This window comes from Chenopodium album, chromosome 16, assembly GCF_948465745.1.
Source record: "Chenopodium album chromosome 16, dcCheAlbu1.1, whole genome shotgun sequence".
Classification (NCBI taxonomy): domain Eukaryota; kingdom Viridiplantae; phylum Streptophyta; class Magnoliopsida; order Caryophyllales; family Amaranthaceae; genus Chenopodium; species Chenopodium album.
In genome coordinates this window covers 6,181,205-6,207,789 of record NC_137849.1, presented here as the reverse complement: position 1 = coordinate 6,207,789, position 26,585 = coordinate 6,181,205, and the positions used below count along the sequence as shown (strand labels likewise).

At 34.1% G+C, this 26,585-nt stretch overlaps 1 protein-coding gene and 1 long non-coding RNA gene across 3 annotated transcripts in view; both read right to left on the bottom strand.

The window, feature by feature from the left end:
- Positions 1-13,706: 13,706 nt before the first annotated feature.
- Positions 13,707-17,677, bottom strand: LOC145586189 (uncharacterized). Its single transcript, XR_014100819.1, has 4 exons — positions 17,261-17,677; positions 15,874-16,069; positions 15,223-15,310; positions 13,707-13,938 (listed from the first exon to the last, which is right to left on the bottom strand). It is a non-coding gene; the product is annotated as an uncharacterized LOC145586189 (long non-coding RNA).
- Positions 17,678-22,384: 4,707 nt separating this feature from the next.
- Positions 22,385-26,585, bottom strand: part of LOC145586188 (calcium-transporting ATPase 4, plasma membrane-type-like) — a 197,860-nt gene continuing 193,659 nt past the window's right edge. The window contains exons 3-7 of one of the 2 annotated variants that reach the window (XM_081642957.1): positions 24,605-26,547; positions 24,276-24,431; positions 23,984-24,155; positions 23,523-23,821; positions 22,385-23,008 (exon numbers count right to left, since the gene is read on the bottom strand). In XM_081642957.1, the coding sequence (XP_081499083.1) occupies positions 22,700-23,008; positions 23,523-23,821; positions 23,984-24,155; positions 24,276-24,431; positions 24,605-26,547 (2,879 nt within the window). In that variant the 3' untranslated portion in view covers positions 22,385-22,699. The remainder of the gene's footprint in view (positions 23,009-23,522; positions 23,822-23,983; positions 24,156-24,275; positions 24,432-24,604; positions 26,548-26,585) is intronic. The other variant, XM_081642958.1, reaches the window with a different exon arrangement.

The following is a 26,585-nucleotide window of genomic DNA, read 5'->3' as shown; positions in this document are numbered from 1 at the left end:
GTTTGTCATGTTTGAGAACTCATTACCATCCTTATCAGTTAGTTTTGCGGCACCTCCTGATAGGATGGTTTTGACAATGTATGGTCCAGACCAATTAGGCCTGAATTTGCCTCTTGGATCTAGGACATTTTCCTTTAATGCTTTTAACACCAAGTCTCCTACTTTGATGTTTCTTGTCTTAACCTTCTTGGTAAAATGTATAGCCATGCGAGTTTGGTAACATTGAGTGTGATGTAGAGCTTCTAGTCGTTTTTCATCAAGTAGAATTAGCTCTTCATATCTCGCTCTAGTCCATTCAACTTCATCGAGTTTACTTTCCAAAGCGATGCATAAGGAAGGTATTTCTAATTCTACAAGTTGTACGGCATCCATTCCATAGACTAAGGAGAATGATGTATTTCCTGTGGATGAATGAATTGACGTGCGATAACCCTAAAGAGCGAAATGGAGTTTATCAGGCCAATCCTTGTAGTTTTCTGTCATTTTATCGATGATAGTTTTCAAGTTCTTATTTGCCGCTTCTATTGCGCCATTTTCTTGAGGCCTATATGGGAAGAATGATGGTGTTGAATGCCACATTTTTGAAGCAATTCTTCACATTTCTCTTGGAAGTGAGTTCCATTGTCACTTACCATTTCATGTGGGACTCCATATCGACATATGATGTTTCTTTCGATAGAGAGTGCTACATGTTTTGCGGTGAGTTTTACATATGATGCTGCTTTAACCCATTTTGTGAAGTAATCGATTGCCACCAGGATAATTCATGGCCTCCTGTCCTAGGAGGTGTGATTTTTCCAATAATGTCTATTCCCCGTGTTGAGAAGGGCCATGGTGATGTATAAGTATAGAGAAGCGATGGGGGAACGTGTTGTATGTTAGCGTATATTTGGCATTTAGGGAATCTTTTAACATATTGATGGCAATTCCTATTCATGGTAGTCCAATAGTATCCTTGGCGCATTACTTTTTGAGCTATCATTTTGCCATTCATATGAGTTCCACACACTTCTTCGTGGATTATTCTCATTGCTCTTTGAGCTTTCTTTTTGCATACACATAGGAGAGCTCTACCCTTAGGTACCCTTTTATGTAGCTCGTCATTTCTGAGCACGTACACTACTAGAAAACAGCTTAATTCCGACGGAAAAATTCCGTCGAAAACACCCTGTTTCCCGTCGAAAACCGTGTTTCCGACGGAATTCCATCGGAAAGTGTCGTCGGAAAAGTATTCGTAGGAAAATCGACCTTTTTCGACGGAATTTCCGTCGGAAACACTTTTCCGACGGATTTCATGCGTCGGAAGAGGTTTTTCTGGTATGGAAAAGTCCGTCGGAAATTTTCGACGGAATCAGATTCCGTCGGAAATTTCTTTAAAAAAAACAAAAAAAAAAAAAAGCCCGCACCACCAGCCCCCACCGGCCACCAGCCCACCTAACTAAACCCCACTACACACCACCATACTCACACCGACACCACCCCACTACACACCACCACATTCACACCGACACCACCACACTCACACCGACACCACCACACTAACACCGAAACACCCCACTGCACACCACCACACTCACACCGACACCAGCCCACTCATACCGACACCACCACACTCACACAATAACCCCAAAACACAAAACTTAGCAAAAAAACCGAAAATTTACCCCAATAATCAAAAATCAACCCAAAAATACGAAAATAAAGACAATAAAATCAAAAAATACCACATAAATCAATCAAAACCACTAGATCTACATATTTAACAAGAATTTCATAAGAAAATTAAAAAAACGATAATTAAACAACAAAAATTAAAGGAAACATATAATTATACAATTATCTAAAAAAATTGGTAAATTAACATTACAATTACATAAAAAATTAACTATATCTACAATCTACCCTAAATTAAAACTAGATCTACAATCGGTTCACGATTCTTGCGCGGTGGCTTTGCAATTCATGTTGTTGGGCGTTGCCGTTGTTGTTGCACGGTGGTTGTGGTGTTGTTGGTGGCGCTGATGGCGGCGATGTTGGTTGTTGTTGGTGGTGATGGCAGTGATGTTGCTGTTGGTGGTGATAGAAGAAAGAGGACATGAAAATGAAGAGGAGAGAAGAAATAGAAGAAGAAATAAAAAAATAGGAAAGGAGGAGAGAAGGGGCGGACCGACAAGAAGGAAGAACAGGAGGAGAGAGAAAGAGAAGGAAGGAAAGAAGGAGGGATGAGGAGGACCAGGAGGAGAGAGAAAGAGAGGAAAGAGGAGAGGAAAAAAAGGGGCGGAAGAAAGGTGATTAGGGTTAGGGAGTATAAATATTTTTTTTTGTTTTTTTTTAAATTATAATCCCGACGGACTTTTTCGTCGAAAATTTTCGACGGAATATTTTTCCGTTGGAATTGACCTTTTTCAACGAAATATTCCGTCGGAACATCTAATTATTCCGAAGAATTTATTTTCCGTCGTAAATTTCCGACGGACTTTTTTAATTCGTCGGAAATATCCGACAGAAAATAAATCCGTCGGAAATATCGATTTTTCCAACGGATTTTCAGGTCCGTCGGAACCGATCCGTCGCTATTTGACCTGATTCTTGTAGTGATATTGGGAAGCCAAAAGTCTTAGTGCTCGTTTCGGTCTCTTGTTAGCGCGAAGTGGATATTCTCCTTTGGTGACATAATTAAGGATGTCAGTGTACCAAGGTTCTATCTCCTCTTCTTCTTCTTGAATTACCTCATCATCTTCTCTGGCTTGGATGTAAGCCGGTTTATGTCTTTTCCTATTGTTAGAGGCATTTGCTCGATTTCCTTAGGAATTCTAACCATCGAGGCTAGTCTTGCCAAGGCATCAGCAAATTGATTTTCTTCTCTTGGTAGATATGTGTATTCTACCTTTTCGAGTTGATCGATAACAGTTTCCAAATATGTTTGATAAGGAGCTAAGCTTCAATTCTTACTTTCCATCTTTTGGAAATTTGGTTGATGATTCAGGAAGAACCTCCGAATATTTGAAGTTTCTTTGCTCCCAATGACAAAGCTGTTTCAAGGCCTACCACGCATGCTTCATATTCAGCAGCGTTGTTGGTAACGTCGAAATCTAACTTTATTGAGATTGGGATGTGTTCTTCTTTAGGTGATACTAATAATACTCCTACACCACATTCTTTTTGGTTGGAAGCTCCGTCAAAGTATAATGTCCAAGTATCATCTTCTGTAACCAACAAATCTTTATCTGGAAACTCATTCTCATGTATTGCTGTCGAACCTTTTATCGGAAAATCTGCCAAGAAGTCCGAGACCACTGATCCTTTAATGGCCATTTGAGGCATAAACCTTACATCGAATTGGGCTAAGTTGACTATCCATCTAGATATTCGCCTGTTGAGTGTAGATTACTCGAATAAATACTTAACTGGGTCCATTCGAGATACTACATAGCCCGTATGGACGAGCATGTAGTTTCTTAGCTTGGTTGTAGCCCACACTAATGCGAGGCACAATTTCTCAAGTGGTGTGTAGCGTACTTCATACTCGAGCATCTTTTTGCTTAAGTAGTTGATGGCGTTTTCTTTACCTTCTACTTCTTGTGCAAGCATGGCTCCCATTGTTTCTTTAGTGACTGTTAAGTATAATTGGAGCGGAATTCCTGGAAGCGCTGGTGCTAATACAGGAGGATTAGCGAGATAGGCTTTGATCTTATCAAAGGCTTTTTGACACTCGTCGTCCCATATTACTGGCACATTCTTCTTGAGCTTCTTAAATATTGGTTAACATATTGTGGTTAGCTTAGATATGAACCTACTTTTGTATTGCAACCGGCCAATAAATCCTCGAATCTGTTTCTCAGTCTTGGGTGGTGGCATTGACATGATTGCTTTGATCTTGGTTAGATTTATTTCTATTCCTCTATAGCTAATGACATAGCCTAAGAGTTTCCCTGAGGTGACTCCAAAAGCGCACTTAGTTGGATTTAACCTCATATTGTATTTCCTTAGCCTTTCGAAGAATTTTCTTAAGGCTACTTGATGTCCTGGATGATCCTTTGATTTTACAATCATATCGTCTACATATACTTCAACTTCTTTATGCATCATGTCGTGGAGTAATGCAGTTTCTACTCTTTGGCATGTGGCACCTGCGTTTTTCAACCCGAATGGCATCACCGTGTAATAGTAAGTGCCCTAAGGTGTTATGAACGTAGTCTTTTCCATGTCTTCTTCGGCCATGAGAATCTGGTTGTATCCTACATACCCATCCATAAACAAGAAGGTTGCATGATTTGCTGTGTTATCTACTAAAATGTCGATGTGAGCTAAAGAGAAGTCGTCCTTTGGACTCGCCTTATTTAAATCTCTATAGTCGACACACATTCTTACCCTTCCATCCTTTTTATGAACTGGCACCACATTTACGACCCATTCAGGGTATTTGGATACCCTGATTAAACCTGCAGTTATTTGTTTTTGAACTTCTTCTTTTATCTTAAGAGCTACGTCGGGTTTCATTCAACGTAACTTTTGTTTTACAGGTTTCATTCTTGGAATTAGTGGTATTGTGTGTTGAGCTATTTCTCTATTTATTCCTGGCATATCTTCATATGACCAAGCAAATACATCAATGAATTCTTTTAGTAGATTAATTAAATTGGTTCTTTCTTCTTTGTTAAGAGTTAAACCAATTTTAACCTCTCTTTTAACAGTGAGATCTTTTGAGATGTCAACCGTTTCGGTGTCTTCAATTACTGGTGTTTTATTTTCAAGTGTTTCCATTGCCTTAATTATTTCTTTGTCACTTTCATTGTTAGTTAAGCAATGCTCGTCATCTTGGGTAAAGGAATGACACGAGGAGTAAGAAAATGAAGACATGTTATTAAATTCGAAAACCATTACATCAAATAAAGAGATGTCCGTTGGGACTTGACTACTAACAATCCTAGAAGTAGATTTTTAAGTAAAAGGGAGAGAAGGAGATGCTACTATAGAGGGTTTAGAGGACTCGACTACAGAAGACTTGAGTTCAGACTCAGGCTCAGACGATTCAGGCTCATCGAACATTGGTCCTTGTCCTGTTGTTATAGAGATCTTTCTTGGGTGCATATTTTTGGGAATCATGTATGGGGTTCAAGCAACATGGTTATGTTGGGAGGATTAATATCCGACTTACCCCCAATAAAAAATGACGAAAAATACGCGCACATAAGACTCTCTAGACATGGTCATGATGGACATAATTACAAAGTGTGTGCTTAAAAAAGTGAGTGAAAGTGGCATGCTTTGACACTTGTGTAAGACCATGGGACTATGTGCCTAGACTCAATTAAGGACTAGATAAAGCTTTAATTATTAATAAACTGATTAATTAGACTCGGCGTGAAGACTCGGGTAGAAAACTGGACCGTCGTCAAAGCAAAGGAATTGTCGCGAAACGCCAGGAGCCATTGCGACGCGATAATGTTATCACGTCACGATGGACACTTTCATGTTGCGCCACAAGTCCAACCTCCGCGTCATTGCTGATACGTCGGTCTGGGCCTGTTTCTAGTGTTCTACCTTAAAAGGACAAGCCTAAAGTCATACTAAGTCAGATTTAGTCAATTTATTAATCTTTAATTAATCATATTAATTAATTAATTAATTAATTAAGCAAAGTCCTATATAGCCATTAAATCAATTTATTTAAGCTTATACACAAGTCAAACAAACGATTAATGTAAACACATATAGGTTATGCACAAGTAAGAATGCACAAGTAGTAAAGTAAGCACAATATGATGCAATGAGTTTGCAACCTAACCATGGCTCTAGTTCTCTAAAGTTCAAGGATAAGGGTTAGTCAAAGAGGGTCCATCATTATGAGTCTGGATGCATCACACGGAAGCCTTATCTTTGGAAGGGTTGGCGCGTATGGATGGGACCCCACAAGTTAAACTTGTTTCCATGGTTTGGTGAATTCACAAACTCGGATGTACCCTTCGTTGCAATGAGCGTTCGATTGGGTAGATGGAGCATGAATTCCCAGAGGGTTATGGCCATATGTAGAACACACATGGGTTCATAAAAGTAAGAAAAACTCAATTAGGAAGTAAAACCAAGAAAACAGTACTAGAACCGGTCAAAGCAAGAATACAGATTTCTAGCTCGGTATTGGAAAAACGTAGCGCGAGACAACAAGGATCATCGCGAGACAATAGCCCTGTCGCGCCGCGGTATTTCTATCACGTCGCGATCGAGCCATCGCACTGCGATGGGCACTGTTTTCTCAACGCTAGTTCCTACATGCCTCAGCAGCTCTCTTTTGTTCTTAGAATTTTTCAGTTTTCACAGAGTTTTTTCGATTCTAGTTGTGAAATATATTTCCCAAATTTCCTACGTGTAAAAAGCCTATGTTTTTTACGCATTACGGATGGTCTATCCAATGTGGACCTTTTTATGCTAATGCCAATAATGTCAATCAAAATTATGCACATGAATACTTAGAACTTTTCGAGTCTCATCCACTCATTCTAAATTATTTCCAAAATAAATTTTAGGAATGAAAATAGAAATCCTCCCCAGCAGAGTCGCCAAAAAACTGTAGGGAATATTTCAAGCATCCCACACTTGAGCCCCACTGTGATCATACACTTAAGCATGGTGGCGTCCAAAGGGAAGGAAGCTAGAGTAAAAGAGTCGCCAACAAGTTTTAGGAACTTGTAAACCGTTCACAGGGTGAAGGTTACACCCCTTCACGATCCATGATATCGCTAACTCCATAGTGGTTCTGAATCATGACTAGATATTCAGGGATGAAGTACAAATCCAACCTAAAAGAGATTGAACCTGCCCTAAATAGGCCTCTACTTTGTTCTTCTCATATTCATGTGCGCTTTCTGACTAACATACAATCAATATATTAATCCTAAACCTGTTTAATCTATGTTGGTTGAATATAAATCCACAAATAAATCTATTATTGGCGATCACTTGAATTAAAATCACATTAGCCTAAATAAATTATTAATTATCTTATTAAGCGTGATTTCTAGTACAAATTCCCTTTAAACCTGCAAGAGAGGGCGCGATCAAGCAATAACCATAATATCAAGCAACATAATAATATTGATACAACAAATCATCATAATAATAACAATAAAGCATAATAATATTAGCAAGATCCTAGGCATGATACTAACATGATTAATAACAAATCCTAGCATGTCACTAAACATTAAAGATCAAAACTTTAGCCCTAACGTGATACTAACATGATAGAAAAAAATAGGAAGCAACCTAAACAAGATACTAGAAAGTAATAAATAACATCCTCACACGATACTAGGAATTAAAATAATCTAAGCATGCATGTAATACCCCGTATTTTTGAAACGTATTTTCTAATTAGTATTCTCTTAAAAAGGGTATTTTGGTAATTTATTTTACTATTTGAATTTTGGAGCCAAAATGATATTTGAATTTCGGCGCCTAAAGTATTTTAAAACTTAATTATTATTTTTGGATTTTAGATAAGATTTATTATCCATTTATTTTATTTTAAAAACCAAATTATTTATATATATTTCGGATATTTTAATTAAACAAAATTATAATTTATTATTTATTTAAAAGGGCCAAAAATTCCTAAATTATTAACTATGATTTTCAGATTTTCTATGTGTAGAAAATCTTATTTTCTTAGTTATTTTATTTAGTGAATAATTGGTATTTTCCTAATAAATTATTTTATACAAAATATATTATTTACGCAATCATTTTTAATCCTTAAAATCTAGCAAATATTTCCCTAAAACTATAAGTGGAGGTCCGAAAATATGAGCATAGATATGCTCAATATTTTCGGCTACCATATGCTAATTTTGGGTTAATTATTTTGTTACTTTTGTATTTTAATTATCTTCCTCAAATTCCCTATTTCCTTAATTCCTATTTTCCATCTCACAAAGATTTGATTATCTTATTTTAATACCTTATTTCATCTTTGATTATTCCCCAAGTAATCTCTTTTGCCATTTTATTTTCATGACAAACACACTTTCCTAAATTCTATTATTCTTAATCACCTTAATATTAAAAGTTTCCATATTTCTTTATTCACTTCTCCAAGTAATTTCCTTAATTCTTTTTACCATAATTCTTCCCACATTCTCTTGCCATAATTCTTGCATGAGCTAGCCTATAAATACCCCTTCACACCTCTCATATTCTTCACACCAAAAACCCAATTCTCTTCTTCTCTCTTATTCTTCTTCTCCCTAAACCTTTTCATACTTTTCTTCTCCTCTTTTCATACAAATATCATCTCATTTATCTTTGAAGCCAGTTTTTGGGCACTTCTGGTTAGTTTTTGGGGTATTGACGTTTCACAGAAGATTGTTCCTCACGAAAAATCCATGAGGTTAGACTTAAGAATCACCCAATTCGAAGTTATATTGAAGGAGTTATGACCTCTGTAAGTTCTGCCTATTCTTTCCAACGAAAATTCAATTCTCCTTAATCCTATTCCTTTATCTTCTTCATGGTTAGTTTTCTAAAATACAAATACCTATTTCAAAGCTATAATTTTATATTAAAGTATTATTTTAAAAGAGTTTTATAATCCATGCACATTAGATTTGAGTTTATATGGTGATAACCTTATGGTTATGTTATTTGCAAGGTGTATTCGTGATTGAACTTTGAAAGTGCGAAGTGTTGATTGATATTCGGAATCAAGGTTCTTGAGGTTCTTTTGTGTGGTTTTTCTAGTAAGGATCAAGGTACGTTTAGGTGGCTAGATACCTTCAAAAGTATTTGGTTTGAATAACATGTTTCATATGATTTTACTGGTGATTGAATTAAATTGATTTGAATTATGATTTATGAAATAAATTATTTTTGGAGGTATTTATTTTAATATTTTTTTTAATAAAAGTATTTTGAATGATTGATTTTTAAATCATGTTTTGAATGGTTTGAATTACTTATCGTGTTTCAATAAAGGAATTGATTTTAAAAGGTTTGTTGAATTAAATAAAAGGTTTTTCAAGGAAGAGTTATTGATTTTGAAAAGTTATTCATATGAGATTTTATTCTCAAGTATCTATTTAAAAGGTTTTGATTTTCAAAGTATGTGGAATTATTAAAAAGGAGTTTGAATTACATTGGAATTTATTGGATATTAAAAGGGTTTATTGAACCATTGAATTATTATTATTAATGCTTTATAAGAATGTCGGTAATCCCACTATGCGGATTTGGTTTATTGATAAGGCTTTGGACTTTGTATGACCGAGTCTTTCCTCAAGAATAGCCTTATAATATAAGGAGACTTGCTTGCGGGGTGTGCACACTTGGGTGAGGAATTGGATTAAAAGAAATTGGTTCTTAATAAAGGAATTGGTTTTATTAACTATTATTTTGAATATTGAATCATTGGAATCGATTTTGGAATAATGAGTTTGAAATTATTGGATTAATTATTAGAATTGATTTTACAAGCATGATTGCAAATAAATTGAGTTTGCATTACCTTGCACTTATTGTACTTAACATATTTTGCTGATCCGTATTTCTTATTTGTTTTGGTTCGCCCTGTTTACCGTAATGGTAAACAGCGTTGATTATTTTCAGGTGGAGTCATGAATGAGCATATGGGAGTCCAGGGTTTTGCTTCACCTAGTTTAGGAATGTTGGTCTTGTCTTTATTTTGAGTACTCATAACAATATTACTATTTTTATAAGTATTAATACAAGAAAGTTGAGTTTCCGCTGCAAGTTTTGTTATTGAGTTAAGTATTTTGAGTAGCCTTGCGTAATCACGCGGCGGTAATACAATGCTTTCTAATGATATAGAGCAATAAAACAACTTACTTTGTCGCCTCGTATCTCTTTCTTTCACATCTAGGGCGAAGGCAACTTTGAACTTGGCTATGTGTATCTAAGACTCGTGAATGCAGTAATATATTTTTAAAAGGGAAGGCTTAGAAAGAAGGAGAAAGAATAAGCTTCTAGCTTTGAGAGAGAAGAGAATAGAATTAGATGATTGTTGATGATTGAAAACGGGGAAATACGACCCTATTTATAGAGAAAAACGTCCGGAATGCTTCGAAAAGAGTCAGAATTTGACTTGAAGTAAAACAGACCCTATCGCGATGCGATAGGCTCTTCGCAACACGATGGCTTAATTAGGATAAAAATCCTGTACGAAGCCCTTTTTCTAATATAATTAGGTAATTTAGACTCCGTATTTATCTTTATTAAAATCAATTTTATCTTCTAAAACACTTGTTTTATTTCGAATCGAATTCGTTATCTTTTCTAAATAATACAAAAATATAATTATTAATCCTTACTCTATTAGAATTTAAAATAACCTTCTAGATTACTCTAGAAAATTAAAGCAATTCCTAATAAATTTAGGAATGATAATTAATGGGCCCTCCTCTTAATCATTGGGCCATATAAAACCATTTTGGGCCCAATTTAATATTTTGGCCATAACTTCCTCATTATTCATCGGAATTGGTCTTATAATATATCGTTGGAAATCTCTTTTCAAACCCTACCCAAATACACTATTATTGGACCCATATTATGGACCAAACTAAATTGGACTGGACATTTTCCATAAATAAGGTACGAAAAGAAATATTTTCGAAAACAGAAAGAAATATTTTTTTAAAAAACAGGTGCATCACGAGACTCTTTCACATTTCACCTTGCTCGACAATCAAATAACGTGAAGGATATTCATCACTGGGTTTGGTTTGTTTTTGGGGAGACACAATCAGGTGTCTACAGGTAGTTTCTCGCAAAATAAGTGTTGTAATAGGTAGTTTCTGACAAAATGTCCTTAAATTTACGAAATAATGTCATTGATGATATAACGAATGATATAAGTAATTAACTGAAATATTGTTAATATCCATGTAATTTTCCATTAGTCAAAATGTTCGTTGCTAATTCATGAAACACATTTCTTCAATGACGCAAAATATTACTCACTGATTGATATATTCTTCAATGTTTTCATACTTCCTCCGTTTCTTTAGTTATGTTTGCAATTTCACATATTCAACCATTAATATCTTTAAGGAAAAATTGGTAAAAATAATCCCAACTTTCACGTATTCGATCGCTTTAAATAATACCAACTTTGAATTATTTTTAAATTGAATAATCAGAACTTTGGGGTGTATTCGCTCAAAACTTTAGGTGTTTCCCTTCCCGACGTAACTTCCCCCAAAACCACCACGAAACCCGCCAATTTAAAAACACTCAAAAACCCTAAACACTACCTTCCCGCCGCATAAACCGGCAATCGTCCCTTCCCCCACCATCAGAACCCTAGCGCTAGGGTTCCGATGGTGGGGTAAGGGATGATTGTCGTAGTGTTTAGGGATTTAGGGGGGTTTAACAAGTGGAGGTTTGGTGGTTTTGGGGGAAGGAGCGTTAGGAAAGGGAGATGATAGGGGGGTAAATGGATCTACCAGCATAGAGAATGGGGGTTCTGGCCGGCGTGTGGGTAGGGAAGAGGCATCTGGCCGCCGTAGTGGTGGTGCGTGGGGAAGGTGGTCGTGGGTTGAGGTGCTGGCAGGTTCTTTTTAAGAGTTTCTTTTTTTTCATTTTTGTAAAATATTTTTATTTAAACTTTTTTTTAAAAAAAAACAACTAATTACGTGACGCCACGTGTCCTAAAAACCTATTATAAAAGGTTAGTAACCGGTTAGGGACCAAAGAAAGTGAATACACTCGGGTGTTTGGGGAGTCAAAACATAAATTATTCAATTCTAGCTAAAGTAGGGGACTACAATTACAACCTATCCAAGGGGAAAAGAAAAACATAAATTATTCAACTCCCCTTGTTAATTTAACCCCTTGTTACATGTATGTATAGTTTCATATGAGTCCATGTTAAGATTTCTGTGATTTTATAGCAAATTTTAAAATTTATACTCCCTCCGTCCCCTTTTGATAGTCATTTATGCCATTTTTGGTGACCCAAAATTTCACAATTTCAAGTGCCAACCAACAACTCAAAATGACATTTATACCCTCATTTTTTTTGTCTGTATTACCTGTGCTTCCCGAATTGCCCTTATATTTGCTTCTGTACTTGTGCCATATTTAATTCTTGGTCTCCCTTGATTTTTACTACTCTGACTTATTTTTTGTAACGTTATTTTCTCTCTCTTCATTTTTGGATCTACAACTCACTCTTTTTCTACGCTCTTCCATTTAAGAACCCTATTTTCTTCCTTCTCTTTCTTCAATTTGGCATTTTTGGGGTTGAAAATCGCTGGAAAATTTGTGGGTCGGTGCTTTACTTGTTCAAACAGATCAAAGCCCTCAACTAATTTTGTGAATCCGCCCTTTTTAAAGGTGATAGGTATCGATTTTGTTCTTCGCTTCCCTGTATATGTGTTTTTTCAATTTTTTTTTTTCAAATAATTTGATTTTAATTGGGTGAATATATTAGTTGATAAATTTGATAGGTATCAATTTTGTTCTTCGCTTCCCTATACCGATTTTGATAGGTGTCGATTTTATGAGTTTTTTTCAACCTAAATCATGATTATTATGTAAACATGTTGATAAATGATTATGAATTTGTCAGTTTATTTCAAACCTAAATCATGATTTTTATGTGGCTTTGTTGATAAATTATTCTTAATTTGATCTAGGGTTCACTGTTCCTTTGATTTAGTGTTCACAATTCATTTGATTTAGAGTTCATTGTTCACTTGATTTAGGGTTCAATGTTCATTATATGCATTGTTCATTGTTCACTTCATTAAGGGTTTGAATGTTATGAAATGATCTTGCATATAATTCATTGTATTTATTGACAGTGTTAAAACATGAGTCCTCTTGTTTGAATGTTTCATGGTTGGAACAGAAATAAAGGATCCATGTATTTACTTGTCATAAGTGATTGCTGGTTGGTTGTTTGTCATTGTAGCTTACTGGTTGGTTGTTTGTCATTATAGCTTGCTGTAAAGCTTGCTGGTTGATTGTTTCACTTGTTTATCATTGTAGTTTGCTGGTTGGTTGTTTATGTCCTCCTATTTAGTGATCATGAGTGAGTCCCCTGCTTGCTTTTTTTTTTTCAAGCTGCCTGTGATCATGAGAGAGTCCCCTGCACTAGTGGAAAAATCCTCATCCGTAACGGGCAAAAAAGGGCCATCCGTAACGGGCAGCGTCCGTTACGTATGCGGCCGTTACGGATGGCCATTGTTATTCGTAACGGGCACTGTCCGTTACGAATAACCCATTATTCGTAACTGACATTTCAGATGTCCGTTACGAATAACCCATTATTCGTAACTGACATTTCAGATGTCCGTTACGAATAACCCATTATTCGTAACTGACATTTTAGATGTCCGTTACGAATAAATTTTTTTTGTATTAAAATAAGTCCTTATTCGTAACGGTCACATAAACCGCCCGTTACGAATAAGTGATTATTCGTAACTGACATCTTAAATGTCCGTTACGAATAGAGTTTTATTGTATATAATTTAACACTTATTTGTAACGGGCAACAAAAGTGCCCGTTACGAATAACTGGTTATTTGTAACTGACAATTTTGCTGCCCGTTACAAATAATTATTAAATTAAATTTTCATTTTATTTAATTTTGACAGCATGTATTTATATATAATTAATATATATTAATTAAAACCTGTTATAATATACATGTTCCTGTAAAAAGCAATTATACCGAACAATCTTTCGTAAAAATTAATACGACGTAATATAAAAACTGAAGTAGTAACACATTACAAATAAAAACTTGTATAAATTTATCCAACATATACAACAACACTAAAAATATTACGTTGTTCTACCTAAGCTAATAGTTAAGCATTCAATAAATATTTACTTCTAAAGTATTGCGCCCATTGTTCTCGAACCAAATTCAACTCGTCAACATCATACGGGGCGGTCCTTGGACTAAAATCCTATTGAAAAAAAAAACCATATGAAAGTGGTTACAAAATAAAAACAATCCATAATAAAAACAATCATTATAATAAATGTGATGAACCAAATTATAGAAATAAAACTCATAATATAGAAACAAAACACATAACATCCTTAATTGACTTATATTTTGATTTCTATGAGTTGAAATCAATAAAAAGTTAACATTTACTCACTTTTGGGAGCGTATAGAGCCCAAAACACTTCAAAATTGCCTAAGGGCCTTCTACCTTTCCCATCTTTCAAATATTTGTTCAAATTAACACAATATAATACAAAACATCCTTAATTACCTTATATTTCAGTTTCTATGAATTGAAATCAATGAAAAGTAACCATTTACTCACTTCTAGGAGCGTATAGAGCCAAAAAGGCTTCAAAATTGCCTAAGGGACTTCTACTTTTACCATCTTTCATATATTGGTTCAAATTAACACAATATAATACTAAACATCCTTAATTACCTTATATTTTGGTTTTTATGAATTGAAATCAATGAAAATTGACCATTATCTCATTCTTGGGAGCTTATAGAGCCAAAAACGCTTCAAAATTGTCTAAGGGACTTCTACCTTTCCCATCTTTCAAGTATTTGTTCAAATTAACACAATATAATACTAAACATCCTTAATTACCTTATATTTTGGTTTCTATGAATTGAAATCAATGAAAAGTAACCATTTACTCACTTCTAGGAGCGTATAGAGCCAAAAAGGCTTCAAAATTGCCTAACACAATATAATACTAAACATCCTTAATTACCTTATATTTTGGTTTTTATGAATTGGAATCATTAACAATTGACCATTATCTTACTCTTGGGAGCGTATAGAGCTAAAAAGGTTTTAAAATTTGCAAAAAAAAAAACTACTAACCTCTTCTAAGACACCTTTGCACTCCAAGTGAGAAGTAATAATCTCATACATGTATCTCATAATGTAGTAGCCACATTCAACGCCTCCTTCATTAGGGAATGCTAACACAAAATTACCTTTACTTCCGAAAAACAAGCATCCATTTACATCCTAAGTGAGAATACAATTCCAAGAACAGTCCCAAACGGGGACTATTCAAGATTTACTCAGAGTAAATCTTGAACGAGTATCTAGGCATATGAAAATATAAAGCATAATAAATATTAACACATTTGAATTGGCATAAAATTGGAAGAAAATTAAACAAAAATCATAAGAAAGAAACTCTCAATGCAATGTACTAATTAAACAAAAAAAACAAGCTACAAAACAATTAATTACTCATACCAAATTGTCAGATTTAAGCCGAATCAAAACACCATCTTGAAATGAGGACGGAGCTTCTTTAATGGAGTTGAGGGAGCTAAGGACCGAGCTGCTCCTGAAACATCATATTCAAGTCACTCCCATTTCCCACCAAAATCAAAATATCAAATTAAATAGAAGTAAGTTTCCATTTCCAAACAAATGGCTAGGAATATCACTGTAGTAAGACTTTTAAACTTAGGGTCAGATAACAATTTTGTAAAGGTTTTTATTTTGATAACATTCAAAAGTTATTTGAAATATGAACTTTTAAACTTTTGTTCCTCTTATAGTGATTAAAAGAGTTAATATTTTCTCCATTAAATTTTGTGTTCAACGAATGTTTAAGAATACATATAATAATACATATATATAGAGAGGGAAGTTCTATCAACTTGAGCTACCCCTCACTCTCGGATATATCATATCAAATAATTATTGGGTAACTTTTAATCAATTTTAGAGTAACATTAAATTGAACAACTAACATTATAATGTAAGACATGAGATAAGTTTTATGTTGATAATACAAATACCTTTTCATCGTATTGTGATTGGTTTTTTTTACTCATTTTAAAGGATTAACCTTATTGATAAACTATATAGTGAGATAGTTTCATGAGAAAAGGATACCTTTTTCTCAATATGATTAAAAATTTTGAAATCCTTCCCTGCTGATTTTTCTTTCTAACCAAACTAAACCAAGCAATTGAAAAGAGCCCTTGTGTTGTAGAAATGTCAAATTTATACCACGAATGAAAACTTATGTCATAATCAATTGGCGATGCTTATTATTACTGGGAATTACGGTAACCAGATATGATGAAACCTGAACATCAACAAACATAAACACAATCAATAACCAAAGAGAACACTAATTTCATCATGATAGAAAATGGAGGTCCTAAACCAATTTCATGCTTCTTGCACATCCAGAGAGTGATTACACAAGAAACAGCAGAATGTAGCAATCATAAAATGTTACAACAGGGCACAAAATTTCCTATCACCACTATCTCAACAGAAAAAGGCAAACTATTTTGCTAATTGGGCGTTCTGATACAAACAAGATAATGTGTACAGGCTATCATGGAAAGTTGGCACGCCCTGTGCTATCTTATGGAAGCTGTACTATCTCAGTAGGAAAGGGCAGGAATGCACAAAGTGCTATATAAGACATAACAGTTAGTCGGCAAGAAGCAAACACAGATATTTCAGCAACTTAACACCATTTTAATTTGAGGATAAAACACAAGGGAAAAATTGGTGACAACAATGCCATAGCTCAGCACCTAGCTCAATAAAGCGATTTTTTGCCAACTCTATGATTGTACAAAACAAGGTCTTGCAGTCACATAATGCAATAAAAGTGTTTCCATCACGATATGTCTAAGCAATGTCAATTCAATTCCGAAATCCTAAAGATGCAACATATTGATTCAAGTAACAATTAGTTCAAACACGTAAGTTCCTTCCTGTAAAAACACACACATACTCATAAGCACTATAAAGGCTGGCATTATTCCCCAATATTTTTTATATATCTAATAATCCACACAGCCTCATTACAGTTACAGAGAAATATGATCTAATAAGCACACCATTGAAGGAAATATCTTTTATTATTATTTATTTTTTTTCAAAACTTCCTTTCCACTTGTGCACCTCAATAATTGTTGAATCAATATAGTAGGCAGCCTCATCCTTGACTTGGTTGCAATTTCCACTATATAATTTTTCATATAAATTGAATTTATCATAGAAAATGTAGCATTACAGCATATATTCTCAGATAGCAGGTAACTTTCTCCAAAAACAAGTCAGACAAAAACATAATTCATACTTAGCTCAAAATTCAAAGGCTTTTAAACTAAAACATAATAAAACCCAAAACAAATGGAAAATAGTAAAATCAATCAATTAATTTGGGGAAAAAAAAATAAAACCTATAATTCAGTAATTGCAATTAAGCAAACTGAAACAAGGGTTACGAAATTGGGGGAGGACAGAGAAAGAGTACGCTTTAATGGAGAACTATGAGCGCTTCAATGGAGAACTCAGACAACGCTTCAATGGAGAACTCATACAGCGCTTCAATGGAGAACTCGGAGTGCGCTTCGTTAATGGAGAACTCGGAGTGCGCTTCATTCAATGGAGAACTCGGACTGCGCTTCAATGGAGAACTCAGAGTGCGCTTCAATGGAGAACTCGGAGTGCGCTTCAATAATGGAGAACTCGGAGTGCGCTTCAATGGAGAACTCGGAGTGCGCTTCAATAATGGAGAACTCGGAGTGCGCTTCAATAATGGAGAAATCAAAGTGCACTTCAATGGAGGAGAAGAGTGAGAATGAGAGGAGCAAAACGCGCGGGAGCTGCTTCAATATTGGAGAGAGAAAGAGGAATTTTTTTGACAGAGGGAGTGAGAAAGGGGAAAGTGAAAATTTAGGGCTTACTTTATTCGTAACGGACACCCTATGTTAGTTACAAATAACAAGGTCAAAATTTTGTTGACTTTTCTATTTGTAACGGGCAATATTTGTTGGTTACGATTAGTTACTTAATCGTAACGGGCAGAATAATGCCTGTTACAAATAACAACTTATTCGTAACGGGCACCAATATGTCCGTTACGAATAACAACTTTTTCGTAACGGGCACCAATTTGTCCGTTACGAATAACCCTTTTCCTGCCCATTTCATAACTTTTTTGTAACGGACATTGAATTTGCCCGTTACGAATGACTTAATTGTAACGGAAAATCATATGTCCGTTACGAATAGCTTGTTACAAATAAGATTTTTTCCACTAGTGCTGGTTTAGAAGATTCACACTCTCATCACACCCACAGCTATGAAATGTATAGAAAGCAGAGGGCTGCTAGGGATGAGGTTGACAAACCATTTAAAACAAACTAGTTCATTGTTTGCCAGGCAATTTGCTGATTCCAGATCACACTACACATCTGAGACCTACCAATGCACTGATCGTGATTGTGAATTAGGCAGTGGGTGTGATGGGGAGCACAGTTACAGCAATGAAACTCTGAGACTCAAGTTTGGAATTGTCCCTAAAGGCGTGTGTAGACACCTAAATGTGTCTCCCCAAAAACCAAACCTAGTGATGAATATCTTTCACATCAATCATTCTCGAACGAAGTGAAAGTGTGAAAAGTCTTGAGATGCGGTCATTTTAATAAAATACTTCTTTCTGTTTTCGAAAACATTTCTTTTCTTATTCTATTTATGAAAACGTCCAATCCAGTTTATTTTGGTCCATGATAAGGGTCCAATAATGGTGTAGTTGGTTAGGGCTTGAAAAGACCTTTCCAACGATATATTATAAGCCCAATTCCGATGAATAATGAGGAAGTTATGGTCAAAATATTAAACTTGGCCCAAATCGGATTTTACCTATGGCCCAATGATCACGTGGAGGGTCCAAAGGTTTAATCCCATTCCTAAACTAATTACGATTTTATTAGAAGATTCTATAAGTTTCTAAAAGATCTTAATTATCCTTTATTGAAAAGATAATATCAAATAATTCGAAATTGAATAAAACTTCTCTTTTTGAGAGTCCTTGTTCTGTGCGAAATGGAATTTGTTCCGATATTATTTTTTTGCCTCATAATCTTTATCCAAATCCTATATGGTTGGATAGATCTTGAAATTATCTTTCCAATGATATATTATAATATTAATTCCAAGCTATAACGAAAAAGATATGAAAGAAATACGAAACTCTATCCAAAACTGACACCCTTCCACTGTTTTGGCCATATCTTTTTATCTATACAAAATGTGGAGTACTCTATACAAAACATATATAGTCATTTTTGATAATGTAGAATATTTATACATACGATATCATCATTAATTTATAAAATAATATTATTTTTGAAGTTTTATTTTGTAGTTTCATTTAATGAATATATATCTATTAGATTAACGCCCGTGTCATGCACGGTAAATCCAATTTTTGTAAGGATATCCAACAAATAAAATTTGATAAAACATGCACATCAAATATAGAAATTATAACGTCATAATCTATATTAATAGTAAAGGAAAAAATTAAACAAAAATGGATTTTTAGGGCTGCCTAAACCCGAGAATATTTTTGGGCGGGGCTTGGTTTGATCAGGTCTAGTGGCCATATTAGTAAATACTTATTTATAAATGAATTTTAATAAACATCAAAAATTAATCAAACAATAGACTAAAATTAATTGATATTTTACCTTTTCCTAGAATTAGACATATGATATAATTGTCAAACACAACATTTATTTTATAGTTATACTATACTTTATAAGTCCTTAATTTGTTATAATATATACTTAGTAGTATAATTTCAAAAACAAAATTATAGTTAATTTGAATATATAGTCATATTGAAATTCAAATTGAAATTAAATATTAGCTAGTGGAATTGGGAAAAAAAAAAAGTGTTTTTTTAAAGTAATTTCTTTAGCATCTATTATATGAATCAATTTATTATTAATTTTTTTTTTGGAAAAATTTAATAATATTCCATTTGAAAGACAATTAAAAAGGATAAAAAAGTTAAAAAGGGAAGGGGAGTTTTGGAGGAAAACACCAGAATATGACACATGTTACTCCCTGTGTCTGTTTTAATATTAAGTTATTGATTGATTGATTAATGTTATGTCACTTTGCCACTACTCAAGAAATCAGCAAATCAAGAATTATGATCACTTGATAAGTATAATTGAAAAAATATACAATACATCATTTTTTACAACTAGCTAGTAATATTATGATCTAAAAGTTATGAAATACAATATAACAATCATATTAGATTGTGATTTTTGTAAACAAATTAATTAATATATATCCTTAAGATCCTTTTCTCTTTACCTTATTATTGCTGAATTGAAGTTACGTTTAGTAAATTAAAATTATTTTTACTGCTTAAAACTTATTTCTAATCATTCAGTATCATACAGTTTAAAAAAGTATTTTTACCATACTAAAATCAATTTTTGCTCAAGTGAACATATGTTTACTAAACTTTTTTTTTTTTTTATTTTAAAAACAATTTTTATGGTAGTAAAAAAACAAAAAAAAAAATTTAAGGTACTTATTGAATATTATAATTTTTTTACACATGAAAATTGGAAGCTACCAATAATAAAACTCTAAAATTCCTTGTGTTTTGGTATTCTAAATCATCTATCTAAATTTCGCTATTAGAATCATTCATCTTATACTAATGTATAAATTTAATTGGGTGGTCCGACGATTGGCAAAAACTTGGAATAAAATATTAATTTCAAGTGTTGTTGTCTCGTGACTTTGCTGTAGGATTTGATCTACTTTATACATTATTAGTCATATGATATGATATAATATCTGCCTAATTATCTTTTTATGAAGTACTATACAAAGAGTCAGAGATAAAGAGTGTCTTTAATTGGTTGTCAAATTTCAATCGATCAAATTAATTACCCTTTCATACTTTCTAAATTTAAATAAAAAGCACATAAGATTATAAATGTATAATTTGTTAACCACACCTAACACATTATAAGGGTCTATTCACTTCAGCTTAATTTCAGTTCAGCTCCAATCAGTTTAGTTTAGTTTAGTTCAGTTCCTAATTTCCTTTTCTCATAAAATATTCATTTTAACTCTATTCAAGTCAGTTCAGTTGAGTTCAGTAAATGTGAACATGCCCTAACTCTCCCTCACAATATCAATTTTGTATTTTTTTTTAATTTTTAATAAAGGAAGGTTAAACAGCATAATAATCCCCCTATCACAGGAAAGGATCATTAGAATCTACTAGTCTCCTATTACAAAAAAGACTAATAGATTAAGTACAAGAACCAAAAAAAAAAAAAAAAAAAATACAGACTAAAGGGCTAATATATGTGTCTATGTATGTGGTGTTATGTTGTACTTCCTCTTGTTTTTATTTAGTTGCAACACACTCCTTCGCCATGCATTTTAAGGAAGATATTAGACTAAGTAAACGGATAAATTAATTTACAAAACTTTACCACCTATAAGAAGAAAGGGATAAGTTGCTACGATTTAAATTTCACTGCTTAATTCATTCGTTTACCTAGTTTAACCATCTCCTCAAAAAACGTGATAAAAGGTGTATTATAAGTATAAAAAAACAGAGGAAATATCATTTATGCTTCTTCGTACTTTTGTTTCTATGAATAAATCTGCTTACATTAGTTACATGTAAGCAGCCAATCACTGTAACATACCTTGTACTTGTATCATCATCATGTCATTATATTAACGTACTTCGTACTTTTATTAGTCTTATCTATGTTTAATACTTCAATTTGTACTGTTTCTTCTCTCGGGTTTATGTTTTAAGAAAATAATACATAAGGGCTAATATATGTGACATCATTGTTAAAGTTATAAAGTTTTGGTTCCATCATTATTATCCTATAATCCAAGGACTTTGATTAGTGATGATTTATGACTCTAAAGGCGAATCAGTTAATACGACATCATTATTAAAGTTATAAAGTTTTCCTACTTTTGTATTATTATCGTATAATACAAAAGGGCTAATAATACAACTACTACCTCCTTTTAACTTTTAGTTGCAACTTTAGGGTATTATTATAATAAAATACGTTCTCTTTTACTTGTAATATTTTCACTTTCATGCTTACCAATAGATATAACTTATCTCTCATTATACCTATGTAAAAAATAAAAAAATTTGGTATTGTGAAATTATAAATCGAGACAAATCTAATATATAAGATCTTACATACATGACTATAAATATTAATGTGTCGCCCTTTAATTAGCCCTTTTAAAAAAAAAAAAAAAAAAAAAAAAAAAAAAAAACCTTTTTAAAAAAAAAAAAAATTGAACACGAAGAGAGTATATATATTTAAATTTAGGTCTCAAAAATATTGTTGACTAAGATTAGTTCCTAAACTATTTGGCTAGAATACACCTACATTGGTGATTGAGGAACCAAAAGTGAGCATTTAGAAGTTGAGAGACCAAGCGCACAAATACAATAGTTTAGGAATTGTATTTGTACAATTGTACCTAACTCTTGTAAAATACTATCACATCTTCACCAAAAAAATAAATAAATAAAAAAAAAAAAAAAAAAAAAATACTATCACATAAGTGTTTTATGCCTAAAGAGTTTAATATAACACAATTATAAACTTTTATTTAAGATAATCTAGGTATGTTAATAAAGTTAATGTTTTTTTAAGAAAAAAGGTTAGAAATAATAAACTACGTAAGGATGAAATTCTTAAACTACCAATTACATCAGTCATCAGATATCCTTGGGAAAATTAACTGATGTTTTCAACTACAGCAAAAACAGAGAAGAAAATAATAATGGTGCAGTGTAAGAACAACTAGTGTTATGCTCCTATAAATTGTTTCTTCAAATAAAAAAGCAAGCTTAAGTTCGTTCTTGTGTTAGTCCAGTTTAGGCTTGTTCTGGACCGGTAGGCAGCACTTCATAACCATCATGGTGCTTAGATGGATACCCGAGGTTGTCGACTGGGATACATTTCAGCACTACAGCTACTAGCAAGCTTACTGCTCCAATTCCTACACTTAGTAGCCACAACTTCCAGTTGAGTGGCACCGTGTCTGCAAATGTGCCTAGAAACTCGACGATTATCACTTGAAACATGACTGTGGTGGATATGATGGCCAAGAAAACCCAATTTCCTAAAATTCCCTTCACTACATTTATCTTCTTCATGTCCCTGCTATTGATTTCATTGAATACCTGAATAGCACAATGTGTCGTTCAAAATCAATTAAAGGGTCACAAATTCACAAGTCATAGTAACACGTTGTTATGTTTGTACAGTGGAGGTACATACAAATGCAAGTTGGACTAGGAAAAATGACCTAACCCAAACCCGACCTAGGAGAACTTGACTGGAATAACCGTTATAAATAGATAAACAATGCATCTTAAACATGAAAATTGAGATTGACTGACCTAAACCGCACCTATGAAAAATTACATGAAATTGTACATAACCCTGGAACCCGACTTGGCAGGGTTTAAAAAAACGACCTAAAATAAACAAAAATCTTGATGGCCTACCAAAACTTGGTACAAAAAATGCTTAAAATTAAACCTACTCAAAATTAAATTGACTGACTCGAACATGGCACGTTGGCAATTCTATACTAGACATGTTTAAGGTACAGGTGCTTCATGCCAAATTATATGGAAATTGCAGGGTAATGTAGTTTATATCTGATAGAATTTCAAGCAAAAATCTTATTACCTGACAGAAAACAAAGGTGTTGAATATGAAGGTATTAAGAGTTTTAGTAGCATTAGGTCCAGTGAGACCTAGGAGATATTCGCCGCCAAACTGGAGAACTCCAAGTGCAACCAACTGGTAGATGCTGTGACCAATTATGTTCCTCCACATAATGTTGGTTATGAAATGTGCATCCCTCCCAACAGGCAGCCGCTTCATCAGTTCATCATTAGGTGGCTCAGTTGCTAGTGCTAATGCTCCAAGAGTGTCCATAATCATGTTCACCCAAAGCAACTGAACTGCTGTAAGAGGAGCAGAACCTGCAGCATTCACAATATTTATACTAAGTACTCAAAAAAAACATTTCTATTGATTTCATGAAGTTGAAATTGGTTATTTTAACTAGATATAAATATAAATAGGTAGCCTAACTGAGCTTTATTAGTTTCTTCTTAAATAGAAATAAAATATAGATAACGAACCTGTAATACAAGCAGCAGCAAAGTTTGTAACTAGAGCAACTATGTTAACTGTTAATTGGAACTGTACAAACTTCTGAATATTTACATAAACAGAACGACCCCAGCGAGCAACCTTTAGTATGGTTGCAAAATTGTCATCCATTATTACAACATCAGCATTTTCTTTGGCAACCTGTAAGAAAATGGAAGAAAAGATACCGTATAACTCAAAAAGTATAATAATTCAAATTAATCAAAATTTTAACATTTAAATGTTCTGTATAAAGATATGGAGTAAAATCTGTGAAACAACCTCGGTTCCTGCAATTCCCATGGCAAGTCCAATATCTGCTTCATGCAAAGCCGGGGCATCATTAGTCCCATCCCCGGTTACTGCCACAATTTCTCTATTCTGCCTCAATTGGCTGACTAGTGTGTGTTTGTCCAGTGGCATTGAACGAGCCATAACCTGAAAAGTAACATAATGTAAATTCTGTACTGTAAATCTGAACTTTTCTGTATTTTATCAGGTAACGAGAACAAGGCCTTAAAGTACGTGTGTAGCAAGACCACCCTGAGTTTATAAGTGATAGGATAACAAATGTTAGATTGATCATTGATTTGCTATATATATACTCGTACCTGCAACTTTGGAATAATATCTTGCATCTCCTTGGGGGTCATATTGCGAAATTCAGGCCCTTCAATAGCTAAACCATCACTAGTTAAGATCCCACATTCTCTTGCTATGGCTTTAGCAGTGTTAATGTTATCCCCTGTAACCATCCTTACAGTAATCCCGGCATCTAAACAAGTTTGAACGGCTTCCTTAACTCCTGGACGTACTGGATCCTTTATCCCAATGACTGCGATCAATGTAAAGTTCTCTTCAGGTATGTTGCTATCCTCACTTGAATTGTCCTCCATATCTTTGTAAGCAATGCATATAGTTCTTAATGCACTCGAAGCAAATTTGTTTATAACATCAGTAATATTCTGTCTCATAACTTTAGACAGTGGTACTGGTTTCCCATTAGAATCTAGAAGCTTGTCACACATTTCAAGTATGATTTCTGATGCGCCTTTGGCAAAGGCTCGAACACCACCTGAAGGTAAAGCTGCAAGAATAGACATCTTTTTCTTAACAGAATTAAATGGCTCCATCTTAAGTATCTTATATTCCTCTTGGAAGGTAGCAAAATTGTATCTAAGTATCAAGCCAAAGTCTAAGATTGCTCTTTCGGTTGGAGTTCCTAATACCTTCGGCATTGTCCCTTCCACCCCTTTAACAATTTCAGAGCTTGTATTAAGAAATATGGCTTGTAGAAGTATATCAAATGCCCTACTACCTACCAAGGATTCCACAGCATTTCCTCTTGTGTAGAAGATGTCCATAACTTGTCCTTGTACCCATAGTTTAGTAACCTCCATATGATTAGTAGTTAAAGTTCCTGTTTTGTCAGTACAAATGCAGCTTGCAGAACCCATTGTTTCACAGGCTGAGAGATGTCTGACAAGCGCCCTGTCGTTCATCAGTTTCTTCATCGCAAATGCAAGACTCAAAGTTACAGCTAATGGCAGTCCCTCAGGAACTGCAACAACAACTATGGTAACAGCAGTTGCAAAGTAGTTTAGTAGTTTCAAAGCATCCTTTGAGGACCAATTACTCATCTCGTGTTGCAACGATTTCTCCACTGTAAACCGGCCTACCAAAACCAAAAATGTAACTACAGCAAATCCTAAACCAATTTTACCTATTATAGTTGCTACCCCGTTCAACTTAACTTGTAAGGGTGTCTCTTCATCATCTCCATCGTTGAGTGTTGCCATCAAAGACCCCCACTCGGTCCTCATACCAACAGTAGTCACCAGCATTCTAGCTGAACCATCTTGTACTTTAGTACCTGACAGAAGAAAAGGTTTCTCTTTTGTTACATGAACTGGCTCACTCTCACCTGATAAGCTCGATTCATCAATCGACAAGTTATAGCCAGAGATAAAAAGTCCATCTGCAGGAACTTGATCTCCTACTGACAATACAACCACATCTCCAACAACCAAATCATGAATCGAAATCTGTTTCCTTTTTCCATCTCTTGTAGCATGCACCTTAATGTTTTTCTTTTCTTTGTCCAAGTCTTTGAATTGTAACGATTGCTTATAATCACTGATAGCAGTCACCATAACAACCAACACGATACTTAGTATAATTCCTGAACCATCATACATACCTTTCGGCCACCCTTCTGTTGCTAAGCCGACTCCTACAGAAACAGCAGCACATACCAGTAGAATGATTAAGGTCAAATCTTGCAAAGCATCCCAAACAAAGCTCCAGAAAGATCTTGCAGGCTTCTCAACAAATCGATTAGCACCAAAGATGTTTTCGCGTTGTTCTGTTTCATTTGAGCTAACTCCATTTTTAAAAGACGCTGAAATCTTCTCTGCAATCCCTTCCACTCCACCATGAGCTTTAAGGTCTTGTATTTTATGACTGCGAACAATTGATGCTAGCTCGTCTGCATGAATTTCATATCCTGCCTGTTTTGCTTTTTCTGACACAGTGAATTCATCTTTCCTGCCAGCTGCACATAACAAAGGAATTGAACAGATAATGAGGCTA